The following is a 26108-nucleotide window of genomic DNA, read 5'->3' as shown; positions in this document are numbered from 1 at the left end:
ATGAGATTCATAGGGTCTATTGCGTAGATGAACGCCCATCATCTACATGGGTACAGACCGTGCCTTCAAAACGTCCTAACCGGGGAACGGAAAGGTTGCTGGACTCTTGTACCCGTTGGATCCCACAGCCCTTACACCCAAATTGACATTGTCTTTAGACAGTTTCAGCGTCGCTGTGTTGCTGCGACCAACGGGAACGACGTGTGTCCAGAATGGCTCGTGAGGGTTCCTATACACAATCTCATACCCCCCTGTCGCATGATTGTCCAGCGCCCAGGTAAGCGTAGAGTTGTTGGTTAGCGCCGACGTATTGATGGTGACATTCTTAGGCGTGCCAGGGGCGTTGGCCAGAGACCACAATGCGGCACCGTTAACCCTCGCTACTCGGGCTGTGAATTCAAAATCGACGAAGTCGATGAGATCACCAAACTGAACGCCGTTGTCGACGCGAACGTCTTGGTGCTGGTGCTTGAAATCCTCGTGAGGCTCCGTGAATCGAACTGCTGCGATACCGCGTTGGAGGAAGGGGATATGATCTCCCGAACGGAGAAATCGATCCTGACGGTATATCATTTCGACTGAAAGGTTGGCGATGACGTTAGTAGGCGGCAACAATAGAGGGTATCACCAAGGACGCTTAACTGGACATCTCAGTCACATCGTTGGCTGCAACCTCAGTCACGAACCGGCCCAGCTGTCTTGCTGGCGAATCATTTTCGCCACCAACGGATAACCTTGTTGAGACTTGAGAGGCCGTTTCACTCGAGGGCACACCCTGCGCGAACATGCGTATAACGAATGGATCACGAGTGCCGTCGTCAGCGGTGGAACTCCCCACGATATCATTGTCCAGCATCCCCTGGACATCAACCCCAGAGTCCACCAGCGATTGCGCGAGGAAGTCTGCACCATACAATCCCTGTTCTTCGCCCGCAACTGCGGCAAAGACGATGGTTGCGGCTGGTCGGTGAGAAGCCATGATCCTGGCGAGTTCCATGACGGTAGCTACACCGGAGGCATCATCATCGGCTCCAGGCGAGTCATCGGCGAAGTTCATGATGTCGGTTACGCGGGAATCGTAGTGACCTGAGATGACATACACGCGGTTGGGTTCGCTCGAGCCTCGTAGTGTAGCCACAACGTCGCTGATGACGGTGTTGACGGGAATTCGGTTCGCCGGCTTTTGGACATAGCTGGGGACGGAAACTTTCATTCGCCCACCTGAAGCCTGAGAAAAGGAGCGCATCTCGGATGCGATCCAGTCTCTTGCAGCACCGATACCTCTGACGGGATCAGTTTGATTCGAAAGCGTATGCCGTGTTCCGAACGAGACAAGCTTTTGGATAATGGCTTCAATACGTTTGGGGTCGACATTTCGAAGCATTTGCTGGAGCTCTGCATCAGGGGCCTGTGGTACAAGATCTTGACCTGGGCCGGTAGGCCAAGTCTCTGCTATGATGCATTGCTCAGGAGGTATAGGCACTCGAGAGGTGAGCTTTTGAGGGCGGGCTGAACGGGTTTCAACATCAATTAGTCCATCCCCTAGCAGATCAAGAGTACCTACCGAAATGGATTTGCCCGATGAGGATAGGTAGCCATGGAAGGACGGTAAGGTATAAGCGCATGGCAGATTCTGGACGAGGGATATCTTGGTGTTGGACAACCAGGATCCTTTATATATCCTATACTTGTTCGATTTTCAGAACGCCATAAGGTGTCCATATGGTTCGTACTGTTTAGGGCTCATCTGGTGACTGAGTGGCCCGCGACTTACAATAGTCTAGAAATTCCTCGAAATAGAACACGGAGGTCAGCAAATCTAGCTTCAGGTAGAATTATCTCACAGCAGCCAAAGCACATCGTGGTGATGAAGTACAGTTGCTGATACGAGTGCAAACCATAAGGAAGGAAAGGGGATAGAGGGGCACCGGTCGGTTATTTGGAGGTATTATCGAAGGGGTTCACCACGATCGTATCACAGAAACATACGGAACGCTTCATCGAAGCTTCGTCACTGTGCTAAAAGGGCTTACCTCGGAGAGCAGATATTTGAGTATGTAGAACAGTAGGTGCCCTGGAGGAAAGTGGTCTTTCCGCAGAGCAGCAGTGAGCATATAGTGCGATGCTATTGCATTCCATCGTGTGGCATACGGTCCACGATACCTGAGATTGGCGGGAAGCAAGTCAATAATGAAATTAGACACGCACCACCGAAGCCGCCCAGCTTGGGTCCATCTTTAGAAGCGCCAATACAATTTGCAGCTGGCCACGAAAGACTTTTCTCAGCAGTCATTCAGCTCTCATAATAATCCGTCACCAGATTCCTTGAACAGTGACTTTCTGATAGCGGGATGCATTTGCCGAACCTCGAAGGAGCCGGGCAGCCGTACTTTTCGTATTACGCTTTAGAGATGCATGGTATAGTTAGCGCAGTATTCCTAGACAGAAAATTTGTAGACATACCGCAATAATTGCCTGGAGAATACCATTGGCGTAGATGAGTTCGAGTTCGTCCTTGACGGAAAAATATGAGATAGATGCGTTAAAATAACCTGAAACCGACCTCTACCTGGACTAGACAAAGTAACTGAATGTGACTTCCGGCCAAGGGGCAAGTTGTACTGGTATGTGAATCTATGTACTATGAGTCGTTGACCAAATATTCACAAGATGCCTCTGGATGGGATCGTGAATCAAGCAGGTGCTACCACAGCAAGCAACCTGAGCACATTTTCCATGAATGGCCCACATCCGATTGCTGATTTGGTGGCGAACATAGCTTGAGTGGCACTGATGTTGTTGACTGACCATCGCGCCGAATAGGCTCAACAACGCAATCACCTGATACTCTGGGTTTCAATTACTGCCCCTATGGATTCCAGCGACAACTTTTCCCTTGCTTCGTCGAAGGACAGAGCACCATCAGCCCAATACATCTAGAACCTTCGGGAGTCCATATGCGTTTCGGGTATACAGCCTGAAGGAAGACAGATCTAGCTAGTGCTGTATAAATCGCGCTATTTTGAATTGCTGCAATGTAGAATGTAGGGCCCCGTGCTCGTACTCAAACGCAGAATGTGTCACATAAGTTGAGGCTTGTCTTTCTGGATATATTGCGTATTCCATTTTAGTGGAAGTCGAACTTTCGAAGTATGCGGTGATTGTACAGTCAAGTTCCATTTGGGAACCGTCATGTTTAGAACAAAGAACCAATGCCTTCGATGGGGGAAGGCGACTCGGAAATTCGAGAACTTAATACGGCTAGATAAGAAGAGATCCAAACTACGAGATAGCTTCAAACATCGTGTGCTATTCAAAGGTCAGATATGAGGACGGTTTTGGTGACCGTTGGCATAGTGTGCATCGGGAACGATCCCCCATTATCACAAGTATCCTGCAAGGGACTGAGTCTCTGAATCATAGCACGCCGAGCATATGCATACCTGGAACTCCACATCCACCTGTTTGTTGCTAGCGATTGCCTGCTTTGTTGACAGACGACCTTGGGAGAAGTTGGTGATGCTTGTCGTGGTCGGTGTGTATCGCTCCTTGAGTCGTTCTCGTGCGTTCAACCTGCGTAGTAAGAAGCGCTCAGGGAATAAATAACAATCAAGCTTCGTAACCTTACATGGCAACTATAGTTGCCGTCAATCCTTTCATGTGGGAGTGGTTCAAGATAGAACATATACTCACAGAAAGTATTCGCGTACAGCTTCGTGACGTTCACATGGAAGGCCAACCTAAGTAAATGATGTAAGTGGGGGATATTCAATGGAACACCACGTAGCACTTACCAGGCGAGGTTAGAGGGCATGGCATAGAATGTTATGAGAAGGAGTGTCTGGATGAGAGTCACAAGAACGCCTCGATGCACAACGAATCGAACCAGTGATTTAAGAAGGTTACGAGTGCTGTAGAATGACACTTAGGCACGAACATACAAGTAATCCATGGACATTCTTACGAATTGATGCCGGTCCGGGAATTCGACAGCAACTTGCACATAGCAATTGTAGCAATGATGTCTGTGAGAGCACCGAAGCCTTTGGCCAAGCCGAAAAATCGCTGTCACCGGCTATGTTTAGAGAAGAATCTTGTGGCAGGAATGGAACCAAAGTGTACCTCGAAATGTTCTTGTCGGTGATCCAGTACATTGTGGTGGAAAAGGAACATGACACTGGTGCACGCTGGAAGGGTTGTTAGATGAGGAGCGGCTAAGTCAGCGAGGAGAGAGACCGACCAACGCCAAACACTTTTCCCATCGGAAGGACGTTAGAGTCTTGTGGATCCCACAGAGATACACCTACCGAACGCAAGAATCGAAAATAACGCCTTGATGCAGATGGACGTTAGATGGTGCCATAAACACTGCGAATGACGTACAACGGCGATAGGAATTACCCGACTTCCCCGACCGGTCTTGGTGACTACAGCACAATGTACAGCAATTTGGAAGGAGGTTGAAAAGTGGACCTACCGGCATAGATTTGCGCAACGAAGTATAACTGCGAGCTGGTGGGATTAATGTCAATGACCGTTCTGCAGCTTTAGGGATAAACACATACATGAATGTGATGATTGTTGAAAGCAGGCATTCAGCAGAAAGCTCCCTGATGGGATGGTTAGTAGGCGAAGTGGGGTAGAGTATTCGCACCCAGACGAACGGTGTGATGCTGGCCAAAGGGACTACTGAGCCGAAATGGGGAATCTGAAGACAATGTTTCAGCAGTAAACTCGTCCAACAGTGGCGAAGGTGACGAACCATGTAATAATACACCGATTGAACGACAAGAGCGCTAGAGACAAAGTCAAAGACTCTGAAGTGTAGTCACAATCAATGTCTGGTATTTGAACGCTTGAGCAGTCTTACACCATGGATCCTGCCTATTAAGAGGCTCAGCACAAGGTTCTTGAGAGATTATGAGCATGACTGACCGTTAATTGGATGAATAGACGGTCTGAAGGATGAGGGAAGTATATGTAGGCTTGAAGGACAGTTATTCCTCCGAGGCTAGAGCGTCCGCAAGCGCGACTGAGTTCGAGGTCAGTAGTCGGGGGGATGGGACGTACACCAAGGAAATAACAGTCCCTGGTTGAATATTGAGCACGGTGCCGGAAATGACGGTTCAACGATTGAAACTCACCCCAGTACACAGGACCCAACGTTGAGCTCATATCCAAGCCAGCGAAATCCATTATAGGAGTATTCGGTGTAATTAGACAGAAAGGTGGTTGCAGTTTATATAGATTTTGCTTCGCTGCAGCCTGAAGAAGTCCCCTAAGTGAGTACTTGGCGCCTCTATGTAGACGTTGATGGCTATCTACTTTGGGCCCAACTGGGCCGCGACATGAACCTTAAGCAATAGGTTCATCTCACGTTGTCGGGTTAATTTGCTTATGGGGTATGCATCATTATGTCGATCAGTTTGAGTAAAACGACTGACATTGACGGGCTCGACACAGGGCCGTCTGGCTGACCCTTTGGCAGCCAGGCTCAAGCCAACAAGACCATGTCGCCGTGTCGATTCGAATGATTCTGGTGAAGTCAGTGATACCACAAATTGGTACTTTCATTCACAGGCCACCAACAGAGCACCGCCGATACGAACTCACCAACGCCGATCAAATGAAAGCTTCTGAGAGTCGTGGGTGCTTCGTACACTTCTACGCTTCCGGTGCCAGAACTATTGGAGCTACCAGCCGCCCAATGCCGCCATCATGGTGGGCTCGAGAACGCTCCCTCAGGCTGGCAAGCTAGCTTCCATGATGGAGGGCGTAGATAGAGTGTCGTCACCCCGCAACCTGCCGTTCACATGTATCAAGATTTTGCTGAAGAAGAGACAACATGTACGTACTTGAACTTTGATGGCTTGCACAAATGGAGCCATTTATAAGGTGTTGATTCTTGGTTGATTCACTGCGCATACTATAGAAACGCACGGGCTACATCAGTTAAACAGTACAAATATTGAGGTCATCTGCGAATCTTAAGAGCGGGAGTAATGGATTAGTAGTTGACTTTGGAGGAGATCAACTTTGGAGTCTCGGGCGCTTCTACATTTCGGGGAATCCCCGACTTGTCCCCGACTACGACATAACGGTCTTCTCCGTTACCTCGAAGTCTCCGTGCAATCAAGGGTTCTAGTCTACAATCGATGATTGATGTCAAGATCCGTGGATTTCGCCTCAATGCGTTACATTGGCACCATGGGAGAGCACCCACACATCGAAGCCCCCAACTGTCCGAACGGTAAGTTACAATGTGACGATTATGCGTCTGGAGCCAGTGTCCATGCAGGACTCACATGAGGACTCTTGATGAACAAGCTCGGGAACTCATTTATAAGTACCTGGTTAACTATGGAGATGGCAGTCACCTTCCTCCAAGTTTCATCTAGTAGCTATCACAGGAATGGCCGCACAACATCAATCCCTTCGCTTGGGCGATATTGCACCTAACTTTGAGGCAGAGACCACCGCCGGGACCATCAATTTCCATGATTGGATTGGAGATTCATGGGCAGGTCGCTTTCAGTGGGATACTCGTACGATTGTACTGATTTGTTGTGATGCAGGCCATCTTGTTCTCCCATCCAGGAGACTTCACTCCAGTGTGCACCACTGAGCTTGGAGAAGTCGCTCGCCGTGCCCCTGACTTTGCAGCCCGCAATGTCAAGGTGATCGGGATCTCTGCTAATGGCCTTGAGGAGCATCACAAATGGGTGCAGGACATCAACGATTTTGGCTCGAAAACTGCGCCCACCGATGTCCAATTCCCCATTGTCAGTGAACCACAAAGAAAAGGTCTTCGTATATACTGATCGTCGTCTAGATTGCGGATGCTGACCGAAAGATTTCCACTTTGTATGGGATGCTTGACTACCAAGACGCGACGAACAAGGATAGCAAAGGCTTGCCATTCACTGTAAGTCGTCTCTTCATTAAATAGATGAGCGACTTTCTTACCGTAGCCCCAGATCCGAACCGTCTTCGTCATTGACCCCAAGAAAGTCATCCGTCTTACAATTGCATACCCCGCGTCCACCGGTCGCAACTTTGTATGTCTATATCACACCTCTTTTCCGCCAGAGATTCACAACTTGCTGCTGTAGGACGAAATTATCCGGGTTATCGACTCCTTGCAACTCGGAGACAAGCACCGTATCACTACCCCCGTTAATTGGAAGAAGGGTGACGATGTGATCGTCCACCCCTCCGTCAGCAACGAAGAAGCCAAAACACTATTTCCGGAGCACACTGTGCATAAGGTATGATAAGAAACGGCCTTTATATATGAAGTTTAGATCGCTGACGACTTCGATTTAATTTGCAGCCGTACCTCCGCACTACTCCTTTCAAAGTCTAAGATGTCTGAAGTATCCAATGCTGTTTATACGTATGCACCATCATGGGAAATTCACTTGTTACGATTCGTCTTTTATGAGCTAATGATAAGGGTGGGCTTAAGTGGAGGCATATGGTCTCCTACGCTGGACGGGATCGGTTTGCTCCGAGAGTGTATGCCTTGCTCTAAACGAGACAAGTTTTCTAATGACGAGTTTCGGGTCGACGCTACGAAGTATTTGTTGAAGTTCTGAATCAGGAGCTTGTGGTATAAGATCTTGACCTGGACCGACCGGCCAAGTCTCTGCTATGATACATTGCTTGGGAGGTATAGGGACTTGTGAGACGAGCTTTTGGGTGCTGACTGAAGGGACGTCAACATCGGGTTGTTTATGTGACCTAGCACACTAAGACCTACCGAAACGGACCCCCCTGATGAAGGTAGGCAGCCAGAAGAGGATAGTAGAGTATAGGCGCATGTCAGATTCTGCACAATGAACATCCTGAAGTTGAACGGCTAGGGTCTTTTATACATCCGATGGTCGTTCATACAAGAACACCGTAAGGTGTCCATATGGTTCGTACTGTGTGGGGGCTCATCTTGTGACTGAGTGGCCCACAACCTACAATAGTCTAGAAAATCCTTGAAATAGAAGCTGGAGTCAGCAAGTCGAGCTTCAGGTAATATTACCTCAGAAGTACATCGTGGCAATGAAGTAGTACCACAACGAGAAGCTCCGCCATCGTGCTTACCTCGGAGGCCAGAAATTGAAAGATGTAGAGGAGTAGGCGCCGGAGGAGGGCAGTCTTTCAGGAGGGCAGGAGCAATGGCGCGAGTGTATGGTGCAGCAGTGTTACCTTCCAGCGGGAGGCATATCGTTACAATATCTGAAGGTAGTGGGAAGCAAGTCAGTAAAATTAAACATGTCGAACCCTTGTGAGAGCCACACGGGCCATCGAAGCTATTCAGCTCGGAGCCATCTTTAGAAGACGATCCGGTCACAGTTCTCTCGTCACCAGATTTTCTATTTTGCGAATTTCTAAAAGCGGAATATCTTCGCCGAGCTTTGAAGGAGCCACGAATAGTTATCTCTAGAGGATGAGGCTGTTGCAGACATGCCGCAAGAACCGACTTTACTTACCCTCGACCGTTATACCAATCCACAAACTTCTTTAACTTGAACTCGTCCCGCTCGTTATTCATGCCATGATTAGAGAATTCCGGGTGAGAAGGGTCAAATTGTTCCTCGCCAATCTGACCAGTTGTGTCACTTTGAACTGCAACGATGTCGGATTACTCGTACTCAAACGCGGAGCGTGTCGCGAGACTTGTTTCTCGTGACATCCACAGATTTCCGCATCCATGGGTGATGAAAGAAGTCGAACTTGATTGACGATACAATTACCACATACTTTAAAAGTTCCAGTATAGAAACCAATCATGACCAAACTACAGAACCAACGACTGCGACGGGGGACAGGCGACTCGGAATTTGGAGGGTAGAACAGGAGAGATATGAACCGGTCCTTGGGCAGACTCTGAAGCTGCGCATATCGAGAGCCCTTCAGAGATCAGATATGAGGACGGTTTTGGTGACCGTTGGCATGGCGTGCATTGGGAATGATCCCCCATCATCACAAGCATCCTGCAAAGGTCTGAGTCTCTTAGATTATAGTACGCTGAGCATGTGCATACCTGGAAGGCTGTGTCCATCTGTTTATTACTAGCAGCTGCCTGTTTTGTTGACAGGCGACCTTGGGAGAAGTTAGTGATGCTGGTCGTGTTTGGGGTGTATCGCTCCTTGAGGCGTTCACGTGCGTTCAACCTATGTCGGGAAGGAAAGGTTCTCATGAATCAATATGAATAGCATTCGAGCTTCGTAACCTTACATGGCAACTATAATTGCCGTCAATCCTTGCCTGCGGGAGCGGTTTGAGACAGAGCATAAACTTACAGAAAGTGTTCGCATAAAGCTTCGTTACGTTCACATGGAAGGCCAGCCTAAGTAAAGATGTGAGAATGGCATGATTTACGAATGCCAGAGCGGCACTTACCAAGCAAGGTTAGAGGGCACAGCATAGAAGGTTATGAGAAGGAGCGTCTGAATAAGGGTCACGAGCACACCGCGATGGACAATGAAGCGGATCAGAGATTTCAGAAGGCTATGGGTGCTGCGACAACATTCAGAGGCCACAGGCATCCGGGCTATCATTGAACATCCTTACGAAGTAATCCCAGTCTTGGAATCTGATAGCAACTTGCACATAGCAATCGTAGCGATGATGTCTGTGAGAGCACCAAACCCTTTAGCCAAACCGAAAAACCGCTAAAGTAGGCCACATTCAATGGATTACTTGTGATTGGGGTTGAAGGCATACCTCAAAGTGTTCTTCCCGATTATCCAGTACATTGTGATGAAAAATGAACATGACGCTAGTGCACGCTGGATCAAGGCAGTTAATTGAGAAATGGCAAAAACACAGAGAGGAATTACCCACCAACGCCAAATACTTGACCAGACGGAAGGATGTTAAAGCCTTCTGCATCCCATGTATAAAGGAGTAAACATACCGAATGCAAGGATTGAAAACAACCCCTTTTCGAACGTTAGATGGAGAAATAGACATTGTGGATGAATCGATAACATACAACGGAGATAGGGATTATCCGACTTGCGCGACCGGTCTTGGTAACTAGACCACAGATGAACCGAGTAGTTGAGAGCAAGTTGACATGTGGACTAACCGGCATTGATTTGGATAACGAAGTACAACTGTGAGCTGAGGGCCGATATCAACAGCCGCTTTCGTATTTTTGTAGAGGTATACGAACATGAATGTGATGATTGTTGAAAGGAGGCATTCCGCAGAAAGCTCCCTAATATAATAGTTAGTTGGCGAAATTTAACAGAACATTCAGACGAACGGGGTTATGCTAGCAAGAGGGACGACTGAACCGAAATGAGGAACCTGCAGACGCTGGTTGAGCAAAAATGACAGTTGAACAATGGGAACGAACCGTGTAATAATACACTGATTGCGCAACAAGAGCGCTGGAGACAAAGTCAAAGACTCTGAAGTAGAGCTACAATCAATGTCTAATTGCACGCCTTAGCTGCACGGTCTTACACCATGGATCCCGCCTACAGAAATAAGGGGTTAAGAGTGGGACTCTTGTATAGCCACGGGCACGACTGACCGTTAATTGGATGAATAGTCGGTCGGAAGGATGGGGGAAATATATGTAGGCTTGAAGAACAGTTATTCCTCCAAGGCTTGAGTGTCCGCAAACCAAGCTCAGCCTAAGATCAGTAGCTAAGGAATGTGACATACACCAAGGAAATAACAGTCCCTAGTTTAATCAAAACTGAGCACAACGTTGAAGATGACGGTATAATACTCACCCCAATACACGGGGCCCAAGGTTGTGCTCATATCCAAGCCAGGATAATCCATTACGGGAATATTCGATGTCGACTGAATGAAAGGCGGTTAGTACTTATAGACTTTATTTCGGTGTGATTCAAGAAGATCTGGTTGGTGCCCTTAGTGTCTGAGTGTCTTCAAGTTCACGGTCTGGGCCAAATGGACAAAGAAGTTCGTATCATGTTGTCACTTCATTATGTTGACCGGTTTGAGTACTTGTCACGGCTAACTTTGGCGGGCTCGATGTGGAGCTGAGTGCCACGATAGTTCATGCGGCCGATAATCAAGGTGTTTTCTGACTAGACCTGTTACTATCATCTGGTTTCCTGGTCATGATTTCTTTCCGCCAAAGTTAGAAACAAGGACTAGATTTTGCAATTGGACTCACCAACGCCGATCAAAACCAAGGTTTCGGAGGGGGAGGTTTGAGAGCTTCAAACGAGTTTCTATGCTGACAGTGGGAGAATCTATTGGGGTTTCCAAATTTCACTAGTAAAAGTTCCGCTGTCGAAGACCATCATCATAGCTATTCTGGGTGGGGGGCGACAGTCTCCCATGTTGAACGCATCAGTAGGTTGAGATATTGCGTTTCCATCAGTCTAAATGGCGCAACCTGTCAGTGGAAGTTGTTGGCAGAAGTTCCTGGGCACTTATGATACTGAGGCGAAACCCACTTGATCATGAGTCTGCAAGAGACATTTGTGAAGCATCCATGCACAGTGGCAGAGGTGAGTAGTGCGCAGGAACTACAAGTTCGTGCCCGAACATCCAAGTGCTGAAGCAGTTTCGTGGATACGTTTGCAGTACTTCAGCCAAGAACCTGCCAGTGCGACGTGCACTTGTTGATGGATTACCAAATATGGACAACGCGTTCCGTCGCGACGCGGCGACTCCCACCATCAAGTCCCCAATTCGAACGGCCAGGTGAAATGGACGCGTTCGATCGTGAACACGCGGTGTCGAACGTAAAATTGAGGATGTCGCTTGATGCTGACATCCTTCACTGGAGCTTTGGAGCCCGCGCAATTCTATCAGGCCCCACTCCCACGCGCGACCCGCTAGATCCTTCGGCTTTCCTCATTTATAGCACGCTGTCGCTCTGTCTCTCCCCGCTGCATGGCCAGCTCCCATAATTCCAGGACCAGAGCCGGGAGAACCACATAGGGCAACGGAACGACGCCAACTCGCTCACGTCCCTTCTGATTGGTGCATCTAATAACAAACACTGGGAAATTTACCAAAGTTCAAATCAACATCATTGTTCCGCTCAAATGTTCGATATCTCTGTGCCTTGGTTCTAATAACGAGGAGTCTCCGCCCCCATAAGTCGTGGTCTGATGCTCGAGATGCTCAAGTGGGTCCTGTGAGTTCGAAGTCTTTGCCCTGGTTCTGATAATTAAGTTCTAGACTTGATTCCACCATTGGTGCACTACATTGGGAGAGAGGCCCACTCGTGTAGATTATAAAAGATGAGGCTGTCTGGCGAAGATGGCAAAGTTCATTCAACTTTAAGCCTCACAACAATGGCCACACATCATCAATCCCTTCGCTTGGGCGATATTGCACCTAACTTTGAGGCAGAGACCACCGCCGGGACCATCAATTTCCATGATTGGATTGGAGATTCATGGGCAGGTCGCTTTCAGTGGAATACTCGTACGATTGTACTGATTTGTTGTGATACAGGCCATCTTGTTCTCCCATCCAGGAGACTTCACTCCAGTCTGCACCACCGAGCTTGGAGAAGTCGCTCGCCGTGCCCCTGACTTTGCAGCCCGCAATGTCAAGGTGATCGGGATCTCTGCTAATGGCCTTGAGGAGCATCACAAATGGGTGCAGGATATCAACGATTTTGGCTCTAAAACTGCGCCTACCGATGTCCAATTCCCTATTGTCAGTGAAGCGCGAATGATACATCCTCCATATTTACTAATGCCGTGCGGTGCGTCATTGTCCAGATTGCCGACGCGGACAGAAAGATCTCAACTTTGTACGATATGCTTGACTATCAAGACGCGACGAACAAGGATAGCAAAGGGTTGCCGTTTACTGTGAGTTGTCCCTTTATTGATAGACCGAGCGATTCTTACTGTACCCCCAGATCCGAACCGTCTTCGTCATCGACCCCAAGAAAGTCATCCGTCTTACGATTGCATACCCCGCGTCCACCGGTCGCAACTTTGTATGTCTATATTACACCTCTTTTCCGCCGGAGAATTACAACTTGCGCATGCAGGACGAAATTATCCGAGTTATCGACTCCTTGCAACTCGGAGACAAGCACCGTATCACTACCCCCGTTAATTGGAAGAAGGGTGACGATGTGATTGTCCACCCCTCCGTTAGCAACGAAGAAGCCAAGACGCTATTTCCGGAGCACACTGTCCACAAGGTAAGCATGGGCTACCTGGCGGCCGCCTTTGTAGCGCCTATGTATCGAACTGATGGTTTGATTCACGTAGCCCTATCTGCGCACCACGCCCTTGAAAGTTTGAAGATTGTCGAGTGCTTGGTGTTTGCATCGGGTGTATGTACAACCATTGGATGTCATGCTTAGTTAACATGATTGCATTGTTCCTCTCATGAGCGAGCCAGCAGAATACGCGTTGAAACCTCGAAACGTCTAAGTCTAAGCTCTCTCCCTGGCATCAACGGCCCGCCTGTCTCTCACAGAACTACCATTCCCAGCAGGTGTCTCCGAATCACATCAGTGCCGATTCATCGCCAGCGAGCACCGGTCATTCGGATGTTTCGTCTCTCTCATGGGTGTCCTGACACCAAACACTTATTATTCAGGATGACTACGCATGTCTTACGCCCTTAAACGTCCAGCCGACTTTAAGCGCGTACTTCGTTCCCTCGTACGTACTTCTTTTGGCTGTTTACCATGATAGATACTTCATTCGGTCGAAAGCCGCCTTGTCCAGTTGGCTCGCTCCGCCTCTATTCAGTTGATGGTCACACGAGAAGTTCCATGGGGCTGGCGAGCGTCTGGTGACATATTGATTATTGAGCAGAACCACGACCACTCTTTGAACGTGCATTGATGGTCATCATATTGATCTCATATGCATCTCGATTGGTATATATACTCCTACGATTGGCTCTTCCAGCATAACACTCAGTCTCTCATACAATGGACAACTACCTGGCAAAGCTCTATCCTATCCCATCTCCTCATCCACCTTCAGCCATTTCTCCGAAGGTGTATCCTGGATCCACACCAGCATCGACCGCCGCTCTGCGCGAAGTGCTGCAAGACAACTACAAGAAATGGCATGTATACATCGATGATTACGGTCGACACAAGTGAGATTTTTGCTGCCAATCGTGATGGCGCTATTTGTTGACGAACTCTTGAACGTGTGAACAGCCATGCGACTCACCATATGTTGGCACTTTGGTCGCTTGGGGCCGACGAGAACGTGATAAAGGCAGCGTACAAGTCCAATTGCTCGTACCAGAAACCTGCGTTTAGATCTCCTGGTCCGATTGACGAAAGTAATTTCGTCGAGCATCTCGGGGACCACGCGTGCGTACCCCTTGCTCATTTGAGCATGTCGCATCTCTGACTTCAATGATCATTAGGTACTACAATGCATATATGCATTTCTTCTACAAGGTCCTACAGGACCATACTGTCTCCGAAGTCCTTGAGAAATATCTATTCTCCAATGAGATGAATTTCCCATCGCAATCTGATGGGAAGAAGAACCCCCAGATGCTTAGCCGTCTGCTGGACGCAATCGTGCACCCTCTCATCCATATCGGATATGGCTTAGAACTCAACATCCCGGGTATGCTGGTCGAAGGTATGTTCATCCCTGTTCCCCCCTATCGGCTGTCCTGACTAGGAGCTTTGCGCCTTAGGTTTGGCATCTGCGGCGATACACCAGACGACCTCTACCAAAGTCATCAACCCTGAGCTATTCAATGCAGCAAGCCAAAGCATCGTCGTCAGTACAAACCTTATGCAAAAGCTAGTCCTCGAAGATAATCCAACGGCAAAAGCTCCGAAGGAGAATATCCACGCATTGAAGATGATGGCACGAATGCTAGCGGACAGCCGTCTGGACAACCGTGTTGTTAGTGACCCGTTCGCGATCTATTCGAAGACCATGGAAGACGTTGGGCTAATCATCAAGTCGTACGTCGATGAGTGGACTTTGGACACCACCGATCCCACGATGGTCCCCAAGAAGTTCGAGGAGCTCGTTTGGTTCTTCACGATTATCTACGGAATTAGCACCTGGAAGGGAGGAGATATTCTGCACGCCGATTTCTTCTAGTGGGTTCCCCTTCTTCCCATTCTTACAACCTTGCCATTGACTGGATACCCATCAGTATGCATCTCGTTACATCAAGTCTCTTCTTACCCTCCGTCCTGCCGTACCTTTCGCCTCGTTCTCAAGTGCTCCTTCTTCGGTCGTACATGATGGTCTGCCTGACTTGGTGGGTTGGCCACGGGCGCCAGCGACCCGACATACGAGGGTTTTTCAAAGCAGACACCGCCTATTCGAGACCTCCTGGCCCGCAGCCAGCGCCTCTCGTACTGACGTTCCCCTCGCCGTCGTCTCCGTCAGCCATCACCCCCAACCCCTGGCTCCCCCTCCTCCAATCAAGCATCGTCCACGTCGACGAGCACCTCCCCAAACTCATGCGCGCGTTGGCTCATTACGGTGCTTTGTATGGCACTCGGGGAGCTGGAGACGTCGAGTTCATCAATACAGGTCTCGAAGGCGCAGAATGCCTTGACGGGACGTTGTTCGTCCGGGTGGCGGGTTTGACAGCCAAGTGGATGGGTAGGATTAGGGAAGGAGAGAAACCGGCGTTGTATAAGGGAGACACTTACGTCGTAGGTCGCTACTGGGTATTCCCTGATTCGGATGTTCAGGGCCATTAAACGTGTGCTGACAATCGCTCGTCCAAACGCGTCCCATAATGATACAGATTATCCAAGTTACACTTCACCATTGTCCCATCTACTGACTAGGAATGACCTTCAATGCTTCCGCAAAGTCAGCAATTATATCGCTGATAGCTTCAATTCCAACCGAAACCTACGAATTCCATATAGTGATCAGTAATCTTCTCGCAGAATGGGCAAACCAAGGAACACTCGCCCTAATCAAGTCGGGGGTAACACCAGAAGCGAGCTGCTCTTCATCAGATAGCTGCTGATGTGTCGTAGTGGCCGGGTGGATGACTAGCGTCTTTGCATCGCCCACATTCGCCAGGTTACTGGCGAGCTTGAGAGAGTCGACAACCTTACTCGCTGTTGCGGCGTCTGCTTTTACGCCAAAGCTTAGTACTCCACCATACGCGTTCTTAGCCCTCAGGAGTTTCTGAGCGATCGCATTGGAAGGATGGGAAGGAAGTCCGAGGTAAGATACCCATGCAACGCTCGGGTGCTGCTCTAGCCACCTGCGACGCGAGTTAGCATCGGTGATGACCTAATGCGAGGGGGTAGACTCACTGTGCCAAAGCAAGAGCGTTGTCCGAGTGTCGCTGACCTCGCAGACTCAGAGTCTCGAGCCCCTGAAGAAGAAGGAACGCGGCGAACGGATTCAACGCCGGACCAATATCTCGGAGAAGCTGTTTAATGAAACCGATCAATCGTCAGAAATCATCCACGAGAATGGAGCTTCGGATTCTACATAATGAAATGTTATTCATAGCCGACTTACCTCGGTGCGGACTTTGACGGCAAAGGCGACGGAACCAAAGGTTTCGGCGAAGACCAAACCATGATACCCTTCCGAAGGGCTGGTAAATCCGGGGAATTTGGTTGATTTGGTCCAGTCGAAATTGCCTATATCCAGTTATTCAATTAGTACATTGCCGGTATACTTCACGTATGATGCTTGCCTGAATCTACGATTACACCAGCGATGGTGGTGCCGTGTCCGCCTATCCACTTAGTGGCGCTGTGGACTAAACGGAGGTCAATGTCAGATTGACAGATTATTTAAGGCAAAACGAACCTATGATATCTGCACCTAACGATATGGGTCTGATGAGGTATCCTGCCACAAATTAGGCGATTAGCACTGTGTACGCGCTAAGATGCTACCTATGCTTACCTGCCATGCCGAATGTGTTGTCCACGACGAGGGGGATACCATGCTTGTGCGCTACCTACCGGCAGAAAACATGAGCATCGTTCGTTTGGAAAGCCCAATGCAATGTACCTCAGCTAATGCAGGGATATCCGCAACGACATATTTTGGGTTGGCGATGCTCTCTATGAATATCGCCTTGGTGTTCTCGTCGATGGCGGCTTCGTATGCAGCGGGGTCGTTTTCCGTTACCCATTTGACGCCGATGCCGAACTTTTTGAACGTCACTACCAAGGATATTCAGCTACCAAGGTTACAACCAGAGGGTCTTAGTCGTACCTTTGAATTGGTTATATGTCTGATCGTCACTGTTTCAGTTTCAGGCTGGAGACGACGAACGAACGACTTACGCCTCCGTACAAGAAAGATCTATAGGTGATAAAGTCAAGAAATGAATGTGAACGCGATACTACACGTACGATGATACGATGTTGTCGCCTGAGCCAGCGAGGGCTGAGATAGCCAGGAATTGGGCAGATTGGCCAGAAGATGTTGCTACCGCCGCGGCGCCTCCTTCGAGTGCTGCTACTCGCTTCTCAAATACGTCCTAGAACCGTTGGGCACTAATCAGAACCTGATTTCTCGTAAACTCATCAGGGACATACCACTGTAGGGTTCCCAATACGCGAGTATATGTTGCCGAATGTTCTGGTGGGGGGCTCATCGGTTAGACGCAAAGAGCAAATAATCGCTCGGCCAATCCACGAACTTTAATCCAAAGAGATCGGCGCCGTGCTGTAGTCCCCTGTCAGGACAGCCAGGGAATTCTGGCATGGTTTGAGGACTCACCGCAGAATCATTGAAAACAAAGCTCGTAGTCGCGTAAATTGGCACGGCACGGGCGTTCGTGGTAGGGTCTGGTTCCTGTCCCGCATGGAGCTGTAAAGTATCGAACTCGGGCTCTCTGCGAACGTAAGTGTCAATAAAGGGTCGTCTTCGGGAGACACTTTGCGATGCGCTCACTTGTAGAAGGGGTTCGCCATGGCTTCTGAGGGGATTTGGACGGGCTCATCTATAGTAGTTAGGACATAGATATATATACCAATTCGAGGAGTATATTGCGTGCTCCATACTCCAACAATCACGCCATCTAGACAAAGGCCAAGAAGGGGCGAAACTTCCCAGAAAAAGCGCCGTCTGGAATAACCGCTGTGGTAGAGGGGTAGAGGAGTCCCAGCATTGACCGATAGCCTGACTCCAGGAACCTTGTCGTTGGGATCCAAAAGTAACGCAGCTGAGGCTGTGACAACGCGTGACAGCGCCTGCCTTACCTCAACGTCGTCCGAAAAGCTTTGAGGCTTGTAAAACCTCTTCTACCTCGACGGTCCGTGTTATTTGTGCCCCGCGCTTCAGATATTGTCTATTTTGCATCAGTAGATCAAAACCCAAAACTCATGAACTCTGGCTCCGGTGAATGCCCAGCTGCAAGGACTGGTGCCAGTTCAGCGGATCATCGATGTAATCAGTATTGAGAAAAGCTCGAGGGGCCCAGTACAACGGCATAGCTTGTTCGGTTCAGGTGCACGCAAAATATGGAATGTGTGGGTCTTGAGCTTGAGCCTCTACCCAGGGTCTATATCAGGGCTTAGATCAGCCACCTCTCCAATCACTTCGTAGCAACATGGCCACTGGCATAAAAGCCCCCTACGGTACTTGGCAATCCCCAATCACTGCCGATGCTATTCTTCAGGGGGTGAGTCGAGGATCGCCTCAGCCTAAATACTAATTGACTGTGCATGTAGTCTAAACCGATCGCTGAGCTTCTTGTCGATCCCATCGCAAACAAAATCTACCATGTCGAATCCCGACCAGCAGAGGCAGGAAGGAGCGTCCTAGTCGAGACAGAGACAGCCCGAGAGTTGGTTGGCAAGGAGTGGAATGTACGCACAGGCGTGCACGAGTACGGCGGAGGTGCTGCCATCGTCTACAACGGCATCGCCTACTTCTCTCACTACGGCGATGGCAGAGTGTACACCGTTGATGTCAAAGCAGAGGGTGCTACCCCTGAGGCCGTCACTCCAGGTACGTGTCTGAAGCAAAGATTCCCTGCTCGACCAACGATCAACTTTATCCTTTCTACTTACAGATAGTAAAAGTCTTCATCGGTTCGCCGATTTCGATGTTCATCCGAAGAATTCTGAACTTGTGGTGGCGATCATGGAAGACCACACTGACGATCCCAATGGTGAAGCCCCGTCCAAGGTAGTCAATACTCTCTGCATCATCGACACGACGTCCAAGTCCGTCAGCTCTTTGGTTTCTGGTGCCGATTTCTATTCCAATGCAAGGTTCTCGCCGGATGGCACTCGTCTCGTTTGGGTCCAGTGGTTCCACCCTGACATGCCCTGGGAGGGTTCTGAGCTGAGGCACGCTGATATTGTCGTCACAGAGGGGAAAGTGAGCTTGTCCAATGTTCTCACTATCGCCGGCGTGCCATCGCAGATCAGTGTCGCCTTCCCATCTTGGATCAACAACGACACTATACTGTTCACGAGCGATCAATCTGGATATCAAAACCTTCATAAGTACGCGGGCGGCCAAGATACGCCGGTATTCCTTGAACCCATCGCACAGGACTTCAGCCAGCCGGCTTGGGTGTTGGGCTGGTCACCTTATGTCCCCGTCGATGATATCGGACGGACTATCCTATGCACAGCGTGGAAGGACGGAAAAAACATCATATACCTCGTCGACATCCAAAGCAGAGCTGCGCCGAAACTCATCGAGGCACCTTTCGTAGCCATCGACGTCATCCGCGCTGTTTCCACTGGCAGCCATCAGGCTGTCTTCTCGTCTCCCAAGGTCGATGGCGATAGCGCTATCATTCTTTGCACTTTGCCTTCTTCCTTTGAACCCGAAGACATCAAATTCACGGTGGTTGGTCCGGCACAAAAGAAGGGTTTATCAGGCAATTTCCCAGACGGCATCGTTTCTGTACCTCGGCCTCTTAGCATTGGCCCCCAAGATGCGCTCGTCCACGTTGTTTATTATCCGCCAACCAACCCGGCGTATAGTGGTAGTAGCATCCCGGACGAGCTACCACCCTGTGCCGTGAGTATCCATGGGGGTCCAACGGCTCTCGAAACCCAAGGGTTGAACTGGAAGAAGCAGTATTTTACAAGCCGAGGTTGGGCTTGGTGCGTAGTACCCCCGTGTGATATGCTACGCCTTAATAATTGATTGTACAGGCTCGACATTAATTACGGTGGTTCATCCGGTTACGGCCGTCAGTATATGTATGTCTCCGCTGCCCTCTGCTTCGAGCCCCATCGTGACCGATATTTCAAAGACAACGTCTCGCAGGAAAATGGGGAATTGTCGACACAGAGGATTCAATCAAGGCCGTGGACATCCTTTCCAAAGCGCCGTACAGTCTCCTTGACGCTAAGAGAACCGCAATTCGGGGAGGTTCTGCTGGAGGATACACTGCCCTCGCCGCGCTTTCGATCAGCTCGAATCCGGCTGCCTTCGCCGCCGGTACCTCGTCCTACGGCATCTCCGACGTTGCCAAGCTCGCTGAGTTCACGCACAAGTTTGAATCCCACTACATGACCAGGCTCATCGGGGCTACCCCAGAAGAAAACCCGCAACTATACAAGGAAAGATCTCCAATTTACCATGCGGATAACATCACCTCTCCACTCTTGGTCAGTAGGGACTGCACGATTTCAACCTGGACGCGCTGACTCCTATATGGTAGATCTTGCAAGGAGAAATCGACCGAGTCGTTCCGAAAGAACAAGCAGAGCAGATGCGGGATATCATTCTGGAGAAAGGCGGTGTGGTGGAATACAAACTATACGAAGGCGAAGGGCATGGGTGGCGCCAGGACAAAAACATCAAGGATGCGCTTGAACGAGAGTTGGATTTCTACGAACGTCAGTTCAAGTTGAAGTAAGCGGAACAAGCGAAGTCGTGGCTGTACTGTATGGGTAGTGCTAGCGGATATGTGTAACTGAAATGTACGATTATGCTGGTGATATCACCAAGATAAGGCGTGGTGAGCTCTCAGTGTATAACACGAAGAAATTTTGATGTAGAATATTTCTGCGAGATCATAAACTATGCATTTAGCACATTAATAATTTAACTGTCAGTCAGGGTATCAGCATTAGGAAATCGAATCTTACCGAGAAACTCATAGTACATGAGGTACCTACATTCAACATTCAGTCGCCATATTTATTTTGCCTTCGTACAGACTACTCACGAGTCACGAATCAGAACGATTGGGACTAAGTAGAAAAGTTGGTTTTTGGCATCAGGGATAGGGGCTTGCACGTGCTGGGATTTTTGCAGGATCACCGGCGACCGTCGAGCGCTGATCGAATTTATTGTAGAGATGGCATCGTGTACGACGTCCGATATCCTATGAACAAGAAGCCATCTTCCCCCTCAGTTGCATTGCGAAAGCGAGTCCAGCGCTGCTTGTTGCGTCCCAGCCCGACTCTCGTTTCTCCGTTCCGTTCGTCACGTGCACGTGCCGGTTCTTCCGACTTCGTCTTTTGGTGGGAACACACCTCCCGATCCTCGCATTTATCCACGCGCGAATTCCCCTTCGCGCCTACATTATTCAAGGAGGTGTCCTGTACGATGCCACACAGAATCGACAATGTGCTCAAGCTGCTAGTTCCGTCATAACTCCTTTGCTGCCATATGCAACAGTGATACCCGCTTGACAGGAAGGTTGTTCGAATGTCTGCATCCCGCAATCACGAGAGCTTGATGTACGTGCAATCTCCGCAAAAGCTGCATATATGCACACTGCAGATCACTTGATTGTGGTGTAGCCAATGCGTGTGTTCGAAACACGGACTTCGTGCTGGTGTATTAATGGCCGATGCTCTTGAGGATTGACAGCAAAGTTTATCCCCCTTTGTACTACCTCTCCACCTTCCTTTGAACCCCCACCATCGCCTCAGACATGGATTCCAGCAGCAATGTCGGTATGGACATGAGTGGTGTCTTCGGACCTATATACTGGGGTCAGTTGTCAATTTGTCGTTAGATAGCGGTGATGCTGATCTAAACCATGGCAGGGACCGTAATATCTCTGGTGTAAGTTGGTGACATGCAGTCGCCCCATAGAAATGCTGTTGATCGACTGCAGGTTGGGTGGAATAACCGCGCTTCAAGCATATAACTATTTCCCCCGCCATTCAGACCGCCTCATCATCCAACTTGTTGTATGTAACGATTCTTGTGCTCACCTCATCGTACTCACGGCTTTTCCTAGGCGGGAGCTATGGTGTAGGTCCTCACAACGATCCCCACCAGTTTTTTCTGAACAGTTCGATGATCCAGAGTCTTTGACTTTGTATCATCAGCACTTGTCGTTCAATCCGTGTATTACTACTTGGTATGTGATTTCAAAGCGCAGATGTCCCTTCCGCATGATACTCATATTCCATCCGTTGCTACCCAGGTTCCGCACTTCGGATCGCTATCTCCCCTTGCCAGCATAACGCCGTAAGCATTTACATCGCGCCATCGTGCATAACCGCAACCCTGATCGACTCATATTCTTAGAGAGCTTTCTGCTGAATGCCTGCTATCAACCATAATCACGTTCATGTCAGTACTCAGTACTGTCTCTCCGGCACCGCTGAAGCAATCTCACCATTGTGTAGTTCACAACTGTATTTTGTCGCCCAACTATATGCTGGTAAAGAGGGTACCTTCTCCTCCCGTCGATTTTGCTGAACAGTCTCGACAGTCACCAAAACTGGTAGAGGAAGTTGGATGGTCCCAGTATCGGTGGTAAGTCTTACCCATCGTCTTATTTGTCTTATTTTTCTCACAGAAAACAGGCTGTTTGTGCCGTCCTTGCATTTGGTGGGTTTTGACTATTTAAGCGCGACAATTGTGGTGGTAATTGACAATGCCGAACGGTGACAGTTTTCGGAGTCGGTACGCGCTACGTTTGCTGATATCTACTTTTCGTTCGTACTCAAGTTTTAAACCTTCTCAGCGTGCACGAGCGTGATGTTTGTATATGATCACCACGTTCTGGGGGAGCGTCATCACAACTTCTCAGTAAGTAATCATCGGGATGTGTTTCATCCAAATCCGTATATATTGATCTGGTAAATATAGATATTCTTTGGCCTAGCAAAGGGATTTGGTGCGCTCACCGATATCATCGCAACTATCGCGATGTGCATCTTGCTCTCCGGCGCAAAGACTGGCATCCAACAGTATGTGTAAATCTGCTGAAGCTTACCGCTGCATCAATACTGACGGCGTCGGTTTCAATTAGGACAAACGGTCTCTTGAAATCATTGATCCATTACGTTGTTCACCGAGGCGTGCTAGTCACCCTCATTCAAACGTTACTCCTCATCACGTTCTATGCGGCCCCCTCGCGCCTCTATTGGTGAGAGGACTTGAGTATTGTCACACTCACAGCTTACCGACGACTGGGATATGCAAATTAGGCTCGCCTTCCATGTCAATGTCACCAAGCTCTACGCTAATACTTTCTGTGAGTACCCATTTCGTTCCCGTATACAAACCAGCATACTAATCACACTTCTAGTTGCGATGTATGGATGATCAAGTTCCTCCTCTCGCGTCTTCTTCTCACTGGCGTGAATCCCCTAGGCTGAATTCACGCGACCAGCTTAAGCAGAAGCATGCCCACACCGTCAGCACAAGCTATGCCACCTATTCCAAAGGCCGGTACGCATCTAACAACGCCACTCATGACAAAGATACGGAGACACAGGTATTTCATCCACTCCCCACCTTGGTATTGTGCACATGTAAACGATTGACGCTCTAGACTGCTGAGGAGGAAGGGAAAAACTTTCCAATGAACGGGATGCCCACAGTGACCAAAACCGTGCTCATATCCGACTTCTGACTGCCGAACATTCCGCTCCCAATCCCCGTTCTATACCACTAGAAGTAACATATAATTTCTGCCGCCTTGTGTTTTTGTTTTTTGCACGCACAATCTAGGTTCGAACCAAGTCGTGCTTTCCTTTTATGGTTTGTCCTTATCTTTGCCCAGTAACCGGTAACTGCACGACATTGTTCTCATGACCCACGGTTTGATGTCTTTTTACCACGGACTTTGCGTGGGGGGTACTCGCACCAGAGGTACGAGGAGCACGAGGAGCCCACGCTCCGTAGCACGATGCCATTTCTTCGACTCCCCGCAGAACTGCTGCTGATTATCCTCGAGAAGTGTCCTCGCACCACGCTTTGTCAATTACTGCGCGTCAATAGACACATTCACGACCTCGCTATCCGGGAACTCTACGCAACTATCCCCCAGTTGCCGCTCGAAACCTCGACCAGATGTCTCACATCCCTCTGCTTCAGCGACCTGGCGTGCCAGCTCGTTAAGGCGCTGACGATAAACTGGGAAGATGTATACCTGAAAGACGAGATACCGAACCAGGGGCTTTTCAAGGCGATGGTGCGCTATGGCACCCTCCCTGCAGTGCTCAACCGCCGACTCCTCAGGGACCGCTTTGCGCTTCTTCGGACCGTCCTGGGCCGTACGACCAATCTCACGAGCTTGACCCTTATCGTCAGCGGGCGAGACAGCCAGTCAGATATATACGCCGCCGACGTCCTCTCCCTCGCCTCATTCTCCCTCACGTATTTCAAGACAACGTTCGTTGTCGGGCCGCACGTGATGGCGTTCATAGGACACCAAAAGGACCTGAAGGAGCTATGTCTGACGTCGGAGGCGCGTATGTTGGAGGGTGTTGCCCTGCCTGAGGGCGCGTGCCCGCGTTTGGAGAGGTTCTTGTGGACGTGGGGCGCTGGAGATCAGCTGGAACTTGCTGTGAGGGTCATAAAGTCCCGCCCGATGAGGCATGTTGGCGCGGTTCTGAGCGCACGGAATGCGATGGAAGGAGTTGACATGATCAGCCAAGCGGCGCCTCAGCTTGACTCTGCCGTATTCACTTTGAGAGATTTCATGCCTAAGGACTTCCTACCTCGTGTCTCATCCTGTCTTCCCCACTTGATCCATCTCAAGCTGTCATTGGCCAGACTTCCTCCAAAGGTACTGTCGTCTCCTTCACAGAGCCGTGTCAAGCTCCAATTTTCATATCATCGCACTCGTGCACCATAGGAAACCCTGGATGGGATTGGGGAATTCCTGCTTACGCCGTTCGGGCTGCGGCTGAAGTCCTTGTGTCTCCTGGTCCGCAGCCTGAGGGTAAACCTAGCCACGGAGCAGATGGAGGACCTCAGGTATATCGTGACGCGCTGGGTCCGGACGTGCCACAAACACTCGCACGGAATAGAAATTACGCGCTCCTCACCAAGGGCTAAGGATTACGACTACATGCAGGCGATAGCGAAGAGATGTTGCAAGTGCAAGGGAAGTTTTGTCACGACGAAGAAACTCGCGGGCCCGAACAACAGGCTCGCTGTGGTAACCTTGACCAGAGGGCTATGTGCTTCCTCGATGGGGACCGATGGCCGTGCAGCTCAACTCAGCTCACTCATCTTCGACACTGAGACGACACATCCGCACAAAATCAAAGTACGTGCATTGCAATTTGGAGGGCCTGAACCGGTGGGCTCGGAAGTTGAGGCCAATCGAGTATAGCGTTGACACGCATAAATTACAAGCATGACGCTGCATAAACACACCAATACTCTGCAAGGTACTCCAATAATTTGTTTAATATCACTCGCAACCCCTGGTGGCGTTCCCGGGGTCCTCAGGTCTTACAGCTATCCCGGAAGCAGGATAGACTTACAATGTTGTGGGGTGATTATGCGGTGGAGATGGCGACAAATGAGTCACCCCGAGATAACAGTCTTCGCCTGTTGGGGTGAGCTGAGGCCACGATGCAGAGCATGTGCAACGCGTGTACAGAGCTTTCTCAGCTAGCGCAGCGCTGGCCGAAGTTACGTCCGCTTGGTTTCCATTAGGTAAGTGCCGGAGTACGATATTTTCAATCGTTTCCCTCGAAACGACAAGACTGGCCCGCTAGGCGACGTTGAAAAGGCTAAGATAGACGTATGAAACTACGGAAGACAGAAGCCAACTCCAGGCTGCAAGTGTCACAATCGACCTTTCGAAACAAACATGTCTCGCTTGCTCTCTACGTTCTCCTTCAGTTTATCCGTGATCAGGACACGGTTTGTACAACTATCGGTGTACTTTCCGTGCAGGTTTATCTGTACAACTCCTTCCTGACAATATACTCTCTGGGGGCTATTGACATCGGAACATCTTCCTGCGAG

The 26108-nt window shown here is 49.5% G+C and overlaps 10 protein-coding genes across 10 annotated transcripts; 6 read left to right on the top strand and 4 right to left on the bottom strand.

Annotated features, from left to right (window-relative positions):
* Positions 1 to 75: 75 nt before the first annotated feature.
* On the bottom strand, positions 76 to 1625 carry PC9H_002535 (uncharacterized protein; the record flags this gene model as incomplete). Its single annotated transcript, XM_036772171.1, has 3 exons — positions 76 to 578; positions 643 to 1509; positions 1565 to 1625. The coding sequence occupies 3 exons, from the start codon at positions 1623 to 1625 to the stop codon at positions 76 to 78; spliced, it is 1431 nt and encodes a 476-aa protein (XP_036625817.1).
* Positions 1626 to 3313: 1688 nt separating this feature from the next.
* PC9H_002534 (uncharacterized protein) lies at positions 3314 to 5196 on the bottom strand (the record flags this gene model as incomplete). Its single annotated transcript, XM_036772170.1, has 17 exons — positions 3314 to 3394; positions 3444 to 3573; positions 3629 to 3635; positions 3694 to 3740; positions 3795 to 3911; positions 3965 to 4065; positions 4123 to 4187; positions 4241 to 4252; positions 4308 to 4332; positions 4384 to 4427; positions 4478 to 4512; positions 4566 to 4708; positions 4763 to 4817; positions 4871 to 4884; positions 4936 to 5011; positions 5071 to 5089; positions 5145 to 5196. 17 exons carry the CDS (start codon positions 5194 to 5196, stop codon positions 3314 to 3316), a joined length of 1023 nt encoding a protein of 340 aa, XP_036625816.1.
* Positions 5197 to 6412: 1216 nt separating this feature from the next.
* On the top strand, positions 6413 to 7366 carry PC9H_002533 (uncharacterized protein; the record flags this gene model as incomplete). The annotated part of the gene is made up of 6 exons (XM_036772169.1): positions 6413 to 6520; positions 6576 to 6782; positions 6833 to 6925; positions 6978 to 7058; positions 7113 to 7268; positions 7334 to 7366. 6 exons carry the CDS (start codon positions 6413 to 6415, stop codon positions 7364 to 7366), a joined length of 678 nt encoding a protein of 225 aa, XP_036625815.1.
* Positions 7367 to 8909: 1543 nt separating this feature from the next.
* On the bottom strand, positions 8910 to 10800 carry PC9H_002532 (uncharacterized protein; the record flags this gene model as incomplete). The annotated part of the gene is made up of 18 exons (XM_036772168.1): positions 8910 to 8990; positions 9041 to 9170; positions 9235 to 9241; positions 9300 to 9346; positions 9400 to 9516; positions 9571 to 9671; positions 9724 to 9788; positions 9844 to 9855; positions 9917 to 9941; positions 9995 to 10038; positions 10091 to 10125; positions 10178 to 10222; positions 10271 to 10314; positions 10364 to 10418; positions 10474 to 10487; positions 10544 to 10619; positions 10678 to 10696; positions 10749 to 10800. 18 exons carry the CDS (start codon positions 10798 to 10800, stop codon positions 8910 to 8912), a joined length of 969 nt encoding a protein of 322 aa, XP_036625814.1.
* A 1493-nt stretch (positions 10801 to 12293) lies between these two features.
* PC9H_002531 (uncharacterized protein) lies at positions 12294 to 13265 on the top strand (the record flags this gene model as incomplete). The annotated part of the gene is made up of 6 exons (XM_036772167.1): positions 12294 to 12426; positions 12479 to 12663; positions 12729 to 12821; positions 12872 to 12952; positions 13007 to 13162; positions 13233 to 13265. 6 exons carry the CDS (start codon positions 12294 to 12296, stop codon positions 13263 to 13265), a joined length of 681 nt encoding a protein of 226 aa, XP_036625813.1.
* Positions 13266 to 13906: 641 nt separating this feature from the next.
* Positions 13907 to 15673, top strand: PC9H_002530 (uncharacterized protein; the record flags this gene model as incomplete). The annotated part of the gene is made up of 6 exons (XM_036772166.1): positions 13907 to 14079; positions 14144 to 14302; positions 14359 to 14582; positions 14641 to 14726; positions 14793 to 15058; positions 15115 to 15673. 6 exons carry the CDS (start codon positions 13907 to 13909, stop codon positions 15671 to 15673), a joined length of 1467 nt encoding a protein of 488 aa, XP_036625812.1.
* Positions 15674 to 15752: 79 nt separating this feature from the next.
* On the bottom strand, positions 15753 to 17872 carry MET17 (Homocysteine synthase; the record flags this gene model as incomplete). The annotated part of the gene is made up of 15 exons (XM_036772165.1): positions 15753 to 15830; positions 15894 to 16194; positions 16247 to 16365; positions 16458 to 16582; positions 16639 to 16704; positions 16755 to 16796; positions 16854 to 16908; positions 16962 to 17116; positions 17169 to 17187; positions 17240 to 17258; positions 17309 to 17436; positions 17495 to 17537; positions 17599 to 17624; positions 17679 to 17793; positions 17853 to 17872. 15 exons carry the CDS (start codon positions 17870 to 17872, stop codon positions 15753 to 15755), a joined length of 1311 nt encoding a protein of 436 aa, XP_036625811.1.
* A 638-nt stretch (positions 17873 to 18510) lies between these two features.
* PC9H_002528 (uncharacterized protein) lies at positions 18511 to 20787 on the top strand (the record flags this gene model as incomplete). Its single annotated transcript, XM_036772164.1, has 6 exons — positions 18511 to 18582; positions 18632 to 18911; positions 18976 to 20026; positions 20078 to 20125; positions 20179 to 20536; positions 20590 to 20787. 6 exons carry the CDS (start codon positions 18511 to 18513, stop codon positions 20785 to 20787), a joined length of 2007 nt encoding a protein of 668 aa, XP_036625810.1.
* Positions 20788 to 21813: 1026 nt separating this feature from the next.
* Positions 21814 to 23754, top strand: PC9H_002527 (uncharacterized protein; the record flags this gene model as incomplete). The annotated part of the gene is made up of 17 exons (XM_036772163.1): positions 21814 to 21874; positions 21929 to 21947; positions 22000 to 22075; positions 22126 to 22139; positions 22194 to 22248; positions 22315 to 22358; positions 22419 to 22463; positions 22520 to 22554; positions 22606 to 22649; positions 22700 to 22724; positions 22788 to 22799; positions 22861 to 22943; positions 22986 to 23086; positions 23149 to 23265; positions 23327 to 23377; positions 23493 to 23616; positions 23674 to 23754. 17 exons carry the CDS (start codon positions 21814 to 21816, stop codon positions 23752 to 23754), a joined length of 987 nt encoding a protein of 328 aa, XP_036625809.1.
* A 276-nt stretch (positions 23755 to 24030) lies between these two features.
* Positions 24031 to 25464, top strand: PC9H_002526 (uncharacterized protein; the record flags this gene model as incomplete). The annotated part of the gene is made up of 2 exons (XM_036772162.1): positions 24031 to 24912; positions 24982 to 25464. 2 exons carry the CDS (start codon positions 24031 to 24033, stop codon positions 25462 to 25464), a joined length of 1365 nt encoding a protein of 454 aa, XP_036625808.1.
* Between the last annotated feature and the right edge of the window lie 644 nt (positions 25465 to 26108).

Source organism: Pleurotus ostreatus (assembly GCF_014466165.1).
Source record: "Pleurotus ostreatus strain PC9 chromosome Unknown scaffold_11, whole genome shotgun sequence".
Lineage (NCBI taxonomy): Eukaryota > Fungi > Basidiomycota > Agaricomycetes > Agaricales > Pleurotaceae > Pleurotus > Pleurotus ostreatus.
The sequence above is the reverse complement of the archived record's forward strand: the minus strand, read 5'-3'. Positions and strand labels throughout refer to the sequence as shown.